General features: G+C 39.5%; 1 protein-coding gene across 1 annotated transcript; it reads left to right on the top strand.

Annotated features, from left to right (window-relative positions):
- Positions 1–4,993: 4,993 nt before the first annotated feature.
- Positions 4,994–5,959, top strand: LOC118565541 (gastrula zinc finger protein XlCGF8.2DB-like; the record flags this gene model as incomplete). The annotated part of the gene is made up of 1 exon (XM_036145961.1): positions 4,994–5,959. A coding segment is annotated over exon 1 (966 nt), but the record flags the coding sequence as incomplete, so codon positions are not given.
- Between the last annotated feature and the right edge of the window lie 4,255 nt (positions 5,960–10,214).

Raw genomic sequence — 10,214 nt, forward strand, 5'->3', positions numbered from 1 at the left:
CTCCCATCACGCAACACGGCAAAATGGCCGCCGATCAAGATAAGGTTGCTATGGTGATGGCTATAAAAGCCGATCACCCACGACAACCTTTCTTCTTCCCTGGCTTTTAGCCAACCCGAGAAGACACGCACACAGCTGATTCCCACGCCACGTGTTCGATTGCTCGCTAGACCGAGATTTTTCGACGCAAGTACTTTAAGTACTTTTAAATTCCCTCTGATCAAAAGACTGAGAGACGCCGTATCTCCCACTGATCGAAGAGGACCCCGCTTTTGTCTGGCCAACAAAGCGACTGAACCCGGAGGAAGAAACGAAGGAGCTTTTTCCCCGTCCCGCCGCAGCCTGCGGAAAACTGCGCTCGTCAAGGCGCGTCCAGAAAGCCGCACACTCGGAGCGTTCCGGACCAGCCCCGAGGCAACTCAAAGTAACGGGGTTTTTCCCCTTTTTATTTCTGTTTCACCAACAGGGTGTTTAGAAGTGCCTGGGCAGGCGGTAGAACTTTGTAGGTGTTGGTTAATGCTTTTATTCCACGACGAAGTTGGAATTATTTTGCTGAACATTTTCTTTGTATGTGCATGCATTTTACAATTGATTTGCTGTGTTGATTTGTGATCCATCAAGAACCCCGCCATGGGTTACCGATTTATTTCTTTTCATCTTCTTCCCTGCTTCCCCCCTCTCTCTCTTTTCGCTCCTTATCAGTTTAATTTCTTTGTCCGAGCTCAAGTCGCGGGCTTTGCTTTAAACTCCTAGTTAGCTGCCCCCCTCTCGAAACGAGGCATTGTCCCATCAGCGTAAGCGTGGTTACGTCATTAGGACCTCCCCTCATACGTCATCGTAGCAGCCATCTTGGGAGGGTGACGTATATCTGAACTGTAGGTAGCTTAGCTGAACTAGCTTTGTGTAAGACATCAAAGCGTCCAGTGAGATTCCCGAAGCTGTTCTGTCTATCAATGCTGATACGTGAAATGCCGGTGTTTCGAGGGCGGTGTTAAACAACTTTGAGTTAAGTTAAGATCTGCTAACCGCTCATTTTAATCCATTGTTTATTTTGTTTTGTTCTTTATTTCCACATATATATTTTGCATGTTTTAGTTTAGTAATGAGTAAGAATTCCAAAGTTGTTTGAATCAGAGAATTACTGTAACAGGGAATTGCTTTTGGTTCAATAAAACCAACCACTGCGGAATAGACATTGTTTTGTGTTCAGTCCAATTCACAGTTACATGGTTATTCAGAAATCAGAGCTAACCTCCTTTGGAGTTAACATCTGACATTAATACAGAGACAATATCATTGGATGGTGATAAGGAATAAGGATTTAAACTCTAATTGCAGTTACATTGGGGTTCTCACAGCCTGCTGGATAAACCTGGTCGGTTAACAGTCCGACCTGATCATTTATTCCAGCATAAATGAGTTCATAACAGCAAGTTAACTAATGCATTAGTGGTATAAATACTTATAAGCTTATAGCTAACATCACCACCATTTGAACTATATTTGTTATAGCGAAATTTTGAGTTGAATGATTTATTATTTAAATTATAATACCAAATTATAATTAATAATAATAATAAGCATATTCAACCAGCTTATGGCATAGCAGTGAAGGTCAATCAGCTGATCATAAAAAGTATCGTGAAGTAGTGGGGAGTTTGATCTATGTAATGATGAACACTAGGCCAGACTTGAGTTTTATTGTCAGTAAGTTGTCACAATATTTGTCTGAACCAAAAGAACAACATTGGGTTGCATCAAAGCATGTATTGAGGTATCTGAAATGTACACTAAATCAAGAATTATGCTTCAAGAAAAATGACATAACCCTTAAACTTGTGGCATACTGTGATGCAGACTGGGCAGGAGACCAGGGGTCCGTTCTTCGTACGTTGCTTAAAACATCCAAGATCAAATGAGACATCCAAGATGATTTCATCCGGCTAATCATGATCCTGCTAATTGGTTTCTTCCAACACACCTGTTGTTTACGATTAGTATCACTGGATTGAGTTATCTGAGACAACTGTGCGTTCATGCGTTTGTTTAAAAGGGGAAATGTATCGATAGTAGAAACAATGATCAGCAACGCTGCTATTGGCTGTTCAGCATGGCCAAAGAACGCCCACAGTTTTTCTCCCAGCAGAACACGAGCTTTTAATGGAAGGTTATGCCGAATTTGAGTCAACTAAAACGACAGGTAACACCTCAAAGTCTGCTAAAACCAGGAAAGAGGGCTGGCAAACAGCAGCAGACAAATTAAATTGTAAATATTGTCCATGATAGATGTTTCTATCACTTTCTACAGTATGTATTTTTGCATTTTAATAATTTCATAAGTACTTTGTTCTTTTATGTCAGAGCCTCCATGGGAGCCACTAGAACATGGGGAAAAAAGTGAAGTACAAGAATATTCTACAAAATGATAGCCTTTAATTATTATACTGTATTTTAAAAAACAACTTCTTCCTCTTTTTTAAAAGCCACTGTTAAATTATGTGTTTGTCTGTTTTTAACAGCCACCGATAAGAAGGCTGAAAAAAATCGGGTTCTTTTTACTTTTACATGTTTAACGCTTTTTCTGTTTTCTTTTTTTTTTTCACAAAATGACTCAAGGTGCCATCTGTACCGTATATTAACGGTATCTTCAACAAAAGAAAAAGTATTTTGACCTGAAAAAAAAAAAATACAAATTAAGAGGCGAAATTGAACTCCACAACGTGAGAAAAAGAGAAAAACTGCACTAGAGTTCGAGTTGCTTCAAAAGGACCTTCAGAGTAAATTCTAATACACCATTTTACACATAACTATCATAACTATCTCTTACTGCAGGCAAAAGATGACTTGCTGACTTTTCTTTGTAAATAATTGTTTAAATAAAACGACAGGAACGAAGCATTATTTGTTTCGTCTTTTATTGAACATAAAAAAAAATGGTGTTCCACAATTCTGTCCCTTCCTCTGCCACTAGGTGGTCCAAGTGCGCTGGCTAGACACAGACTTCCCTATCTCCTCCGCTGCGATCTAATCCTGTTTACATTAAATAAACCTGCTCGGCAGCAGGCTCAACTTTGCGCACATGTTGCTATGACAGCAAGTCCGGGATGAGTTTCGCAGAACCAAACGATCCAAGATCATGCCAAATCGTCAACAATGAAATCCAGCTAACTGAGTTAGCGACGTACGAAGAACGGACCCCAGGAGGACAGACAAAGTATGACGGGTTACTGTTTTAGCCTATCTGAAACTGGACCTGTTATTTCCTGGAAGTCTAAAGAGCAGTCCACAGTTTTTTTATCTACATGTGAAGCTGAATACATTGCTTTGGCTGCTGCTGCACAGGAAAGTATTTATCTTGTGAATCTAATGAATGGATTGGACTTTGGATGTGAATATGCACCTGTGACTGTTTATGAGGACAATCAAGGAGCAATTGCTCTTTCTAAAAGTCCGGTCCATCGCCAAAGATGTAAACACACATTGACATTCGATATCACTTCATTCGGTCAGCACTAAGTGATGGAAAAATAACTCTCTCTTACTGTCCAACAACAGAAATGGTGGCTGATATTTTAACAAAGCCTGTAACTAAAATGAGAATGGACAAATTTGTTTTTGGTATGTAAATGTGAAGCACTGAAATGTAAATGTATTATGTCAACATAAGAACAAGTGGGGGTGTTGAATATTATTGTTGATGTTCTTGTTGACTTCCTGTTGTGGGCGGAGATTTACACAGGTGGGCGCAATCTGCTAATAAAGGGCCACAGGCTGCTCTGGTGAGCACTGCTCTCAGGCCAAACGAAACAGAGAGCTATGTTGTTTTTCCTTCGTCACGACCCGGCATTTCCAGCCCTTTAAAGATGGCAGCGTCAACACCCAGCCCCCTTTCTCCTCGAGGGCTCCAGGTAGAAGTTGTCGTCGTCTGAGAGTCTGGTCACAAGTGCTCTGACCTTTTGTCTGTACATACAGAAAACCTCTATTTTTATCTGCAGCTGCCACATTATGTATGTTGTATTAAATAATACTACATATACTTCAGTGATGTTATCAAGGTGTTACTTTATTGTATGTGTAATACTGCGTCCGTTGGTTGTGCTGTTCTTTTTACATCTCTCTTTGCAAGTGATGAAGCAGACTGAAGACGTTTTATGGTTCTCTCCCTTTTATCTCCCTAATGAAACATTTTTTCATTAGCACTTAAGGTTAAAAAAGGAAGCCATACAAAGAACTGACTTTTTTGGTGGGGGGAGTTGTAATGCGGAAGTTTTCTGTTGTTTAATGGAGTTTTACTGTTTTACAGTTACTGTAAATGAAATGGTGCAATCTCAATCATCCAATGATCCATTTTACTTTGCAGGTTGTGAGGAAACAGAACATGAACAATGCTAGGGGGTGAATACGTTTGCAAGAAACTGTAAACAAAAACGACATAAATAATAATGCAAACTAAAAAATAGTAAAAAGTAGTTAAATCAAATAATTAAGTCTAATAAAATTACCTAAATATATCTTTATCAAAATAAGCCTCTGTTTAGGCTGAAATTAAAATACTTTCTGATGTGCATAATGTGTTTCAATGTTTCCTGCAGATGTTAAGCAGAAGCTGATTGTTAAAGAAGAAGCTTCTTTAGACCACAGACCTCCTGCTGACCTGCATGACCCAACGCACCCCCACATAAAGGAGGAGAAGAAGGGAGTCTACATCAGTCTGCCAGGAGAGCAGCTCAATGGGAAGGAGGTGACTAATGCCATCAGATTTCCAGTCACTGCTCCTCCCATAAAGAGTCTGGGTGATGAACAGTCTCCGCTGCTTTCACAGCTTTATCCAGACCAAATTAAAGGCAAAGAGCTTCCAGAAGAGAATGATAGAGAAGAATACATCAGGATACCAGATCATGGACATGCTTCCATTTCTTTAGAGACTGAAGAGGACAGTGATGTAGAGCACTCTCTCTCTGACCTGAAACACTCTGGTTATAAGAAATGTTCTATGGTAAACAAAAATGTGGACACAAGAAGAAAAGTCCAGACAGGACTGAAGCATAGCTGTGAAGACTGTGATAAAATACTGATTGGAAAATCAGCTTTAAACAAACACATGAGAATCCACACAGGAGAGAAGCCTTTCTGCTGTGAACTATGTGGACATAGATTTAGCCAAAAATCTACTTTAAACACACACATGAGAATCCACACAGGAGAGAAATCTTTCTGCTGTGAACTATGTGGACATAGATTTAGCCAAAAATCAACTTTAAACAGACACATGAGAATCCACACAGGAGAGAAATCTTTCTGCTGTGAACTATGTGGACAAAGATTTAGCCAAAAATCACATTTAAACACACACATGAGAATCCACACAGGAGAGAAATCTTTCTGCTGTGAACTATGTGGACAAAGATTTAGCCAAAAATCACATTTAAACACACACATGAGAATCCACACAGAAGAGAAGCCTTTCTGCTGTGATCTATGTGGACATAGATTTAGCCGAAAATCACATTTAAACACACACATGAGAATCCACACAGGAGAGAAATCTTTCTGCTGTGAACTATGTGGACAAAGATTTAGCCAAAAATCACATTTAAACACACACATGAGAATCCACACAGAAGAGAAGCCTTTCTGCTGTGATCTATGTGGACATAGATTTAGCCATAAATCAACTTTAAACACACACATGAGAATCCACACAGGAGAGAAATCTTTCTGCTGTGAACTATGTGGACATAGATTTAGCCGAAAATCACATTTAAACACACACATGAGAATCCACACAGGAGAGAAGCCTTTCTGCTGTGATCTATGTGGACATAGATTTAGCCGAAAATCACATTTAAACAAACACATGAGAATCCACACAGGAGAGAAGCCTTTCTGCTGTGATCTATGTGGACAAAGATTTAGCCAAAAATCACATTTAAACAAACACATGAGAATCCACACAGGAGAGAAGCCTTTCTGCTGTGATCTATGTGGACAAAGATTTAGCCAAAAATCACATTTAAACACACACATGAGAATCCACTAAGGAGAGAATCATTTCTGCTGTGATCTATGTGGACAAATATTATAAACACGCATGGGAATTCATACAGGAGGGAAAATTAGTCTGCTATAAATATTTACTCAAACTGCACAGCTGTTGTTTGTTGCAAATGTTTGTTGTCATTAAAGGCAACGGTCTTCACTTGCTAGTTTAGACATTTCTCTAGTTGTTTTTTTTTGCTCTGTGTTAAAACATTTAAAAATGTTTAATTTGTTTAATAAGTCAGACAGAGCTGTAGCACAGGTGTGTTTTTAGTGTACAGCGAACTTCAGAATTTAAGTTCAAGAAATATAAACATTTATCCTAGACAGGTGAGTGATGTGAAGAGATTTAACGATTTTAGGTTCCCGATGTCATTTTTTTTAATCCTTTTCTTTAAATAAATTGTTCATATAACCAAATTGTTTCCTTTGTTAGAAACATCTGTATTTCTATCCTTGTTGTTCTAACTGTAGTTGTTCGGTAAGAGCTGAAATTACAAAACAATTAAAAGACATTCATGAAACTTAACTAATCATTTTGACTTCTTTCACACTTGTTTATCATAAAGCCTTTTATGATCATGGTTACATGGTTTACTAAAAGACTCAAATTACAGCAATCATCTCTTTTAGATGACTTAGTTTAGAAACTATTGGGCTAAAATGTAATTGGGCTAAAACTGATTTAGCCCAATTACATGAAAAAGACAAGAATCTTGGATTTTTTTTTAGAGCTGTACTACTCTGTTTTATTTCAGAGTAGGGGTCCTGCTAAGGAAAAACAGACATGTACATCTTTCAGTAAAGTTTTATTTCAATCAAATTATTTACATTTTCTGCAGTGACATTTAGCACAAGCATGTGGTACAGAGCAGCCTTGCTTCTGTCAGTCTGCTCCAGGGCATCTGTAGCTACTAACATAGCTCACCATTGCCAGGATGTGAATGTGTGCATGAATGCGTGAACAACTGACCAGTGTAAAGCGCTTTGGGGTCGTCAAACTTGATAAAGCGCTGTACAAGAATATTGCTGTAGTCCTCAGGCATTCGCTCAGATAGAAACGTATAAACAGAGCTGCTTATCAAAAACGGAGGTAGAACAAGAAGGCATGTCAGAAACCAGCAGAAGCCGCGCACTGCAATGGACTTCAACTGCAGCTGATTACGCCAGAGAAGCAACAGCGCTCCAGAAACAAACAGCAGGTGTAGCGCTCAAAAACCAACCAAATTTATGAAGCGCCAAAGTACAAATTGGTTGAAAAACTGCACTTAAGGCCTGAGATAAGCAGATCCCACACAGCCCCACAAACAGCTGACATGCAGCACGGCCCCGTTTCAGAAAGCTGGGTTAGTGAATATTTAGAGTAATTTCTGGGGTAAATTCCTGCATACTTTGGCTTGTCCATTTAGGAAAGCCCAAAAGCCTTGACCCTGAGTCATTTTTATGCCAACAGCAGCTTTTTAATAAAGTAGGAAATGCAGAAAATCTTTGAGGCAGCTGTATGTTGCACTGTCAGGAATGTTACGAGACCTACAAGATTAATAAAAGAACTACATAGAGTGAAAGCAATATTTTTTTTCTGTATCAAATTTTGAGACTTCCAGCTCTAATTTTCCATTCATATATTTTAATTTCTATTCATATATTTTTCCCTCAACACCATTAAGGCTACGGCACATTTCTTCACTTAAATAATGGCACCTTTACTTCAGCTGAAAATATACGTATAGCCTATATGATTAGTAAGTATATATACATCTACAAGAAAATCTGTGGCAATTCATTTTTAGAAGGATGGGTGGACAATGTTGCCAAAAAGATGAACAGATCAGTTATTTCAATAACTCTCACCTGTCATGATTTGTCCTGATGAACCCGAACTCATGCCACACACACGGAGCTTAGTTTAAGAGTGTTTATTGAAGGACGGATGAGTTGTGGAGGGAGGAGAACCAGAGTCTATACCAGAATGGAGCAGGAGGAAGGTGAATGCAGGAGCCGGAGGACTGGAGAGAGCTGGAGAGCTGCGGGTGCAGCGCCGAGAATCAGAAGCTCAGCAGAGAGAGTTCTTGGAACACAGATGGCTGCAGAAGGACCAGGAACGCAGCAGAGAGAACCCTTGGAGGTGCAGACAGGCGCCAGAAGCTCTGGTAATCACACGTAGGGAAAATCTCTGGTTGCCAGGCTAAGGAGAATTGATGCTCAGCCAGCCGTGGGAGAATCTCTGACTGAGGGCATCAGATGACTGAAGATGGACCGGCGGTGAGGAACTGACTGAGAGAGGCTTTTATAGAGAGGCTGGCAGGTGGAAACAGTCTGGGCTGATTGAAGGCTGAACAGGTGTGGATGATTAGTGGAGTGGAGATAGAGCTGGGTGGAGGATGGAAGGTGCTGGAAAGGTTCAGGGTGCAGCAGGCAGGATTGCACCCTGACATCACCATCCCATCATTAATTGCAAATGTTGAATATAGGCAATTAATGTTTTAGTTGAGTACCATTAAACATAAGAAAACTTAACTTACCTGATTAAACTGTATTTTCATACTTCATCAGGATTTGCTGTTATGTCATTGTACTGTGTACAATGACAATAAAGGCTTTCAATTCAATGTCCTTTCAATGTCTTTCGTAGTCAATGTGCCCCCACTCCCCCCTCTTGTTTTGAATGTGTGAGAAAGCAGCTTTAACTCTCTGTCAAATGACTTTCATTCATGCCAATTCTCCATATGCCTTCATTAAAGATTTCTAATTCCACTTGCGGGAAATGCGCACTTCCAGGCTTATTTCCTGCCACTGCCATGGTGAATCACGTTGTCTGCGTTTCATTGAGGAGGACAGTTTTCACACTCGTGCTCGCGTTCAACTCAGGATTGATTGGTCGCTGTGTTTAGTTACCTGATGGACATAAATACGCGTAGGTACGTATGTATGTAGGCGCATAGATATATGTATATATTTAAGTATATAGATATGTTTATATATATATATATATATATATATATATATATATATATATATATATATATATATAGACCACTAAGAATGTAAATGAGACATCATATGCCCATTCCTATTTCCTTTTTTGTATTTTTTGGTATTCTTTTTGATCCATTGTATATATGAAGATTCACTGTATATAACTGAATGCACCTTCCCTACTCTGCACCTTCTTGTATGAGCCGATGTGAATTTCTCCATTGTGATATCAATAAAGACTATCTTATCTTATCTTATCTTATCTTATCTTATCTTATATGTCAGAAAAAGATGAGCAGCCTGCCTCAACGGTTCAATCACATCTACTTCCTGTGCAAATACAAGAAGATTTATGTACCGTAATGCATAAACAAAATGAAATCACAACCCTTGTACAACAGCAACTTTTACTGTCTTTACCCACTCGTGAGATTCCAGTATTTGATGGGGATCCCCTCCAGTAAGGAAACTTCATCAGAGCCTTTGAACATGGAGTGGAATACAAAGCTAATAAAGCAGACGCTCTGTATTTTCTGGAGCAATTCACAAAGGGTCAGCCCAGAGAATTAGTGAGGGAGGAGTTGCCAGTATATGACTCCTGACAGTGGTTATCTACTGGCTAAAAAGCTTTTGCATGAACACTTTGGAAATCTCGGCTCTGATGGCTGGTTTGATTACTCTCTTTAAACACCTGCTCTGCTCCATCCCGCCTGCAATTATCTCTTACTGGTTTCACCTGGTCCCACCTCCATATAATCCCGGTTCAGTCCAGCCATCAGGGCCAGATCATCTGCTCTAGTTTCTCGGTGAGTCTGATCCAGCATTCAAGTTGCCTGTGGATCATTTTCTGATTTGTTTCCAGCGTTCTGAGCCATCCTGTTTCCTGCTACCTGTTTACAGGACCTGATTCTGTGCCTGGACTAGTTGAGCTCGCTGTTGCTAGTTTATCCTTTAAGTCTTTTCATTTTTGACCCTGGACTGTTTTTGGATTATGGATTCTTGTTTTTTCCCTTTGTTTGATTCTCTGCCAGTATCATGTTTTCTGGTTCCTGTTTCCCGGTCTGTCAGAAAATAAATTATCTTTTATCGGCACACCTTTTGTCTGGCTGAATATTTGGTCCATACTCTGAACCGTTACACATTTGGATTCTTTTAAAGTTGCAAGATGCAACTTTAAAAATACTCAAGTATTTTGCCTA

The sequence above is a fragment of the Fundulus heteroclitus genome, chromosome 13 (genome assembly GCF_011125445.2).
Source record: "Fundulus heteroclitus isolate FHET01 chromosome 13, MU-UCD_Fhet_4.1, whole genome shotgun sequence".
In the NCBI taxonomy this organism is placed as follows: domain Eukaryota; kingdom Metazoa; phylum Chordata; class Actinopteri; order Cyprinodontiformes; family Fundulidae; genus Fundulus; species Fundulus heteroclitus.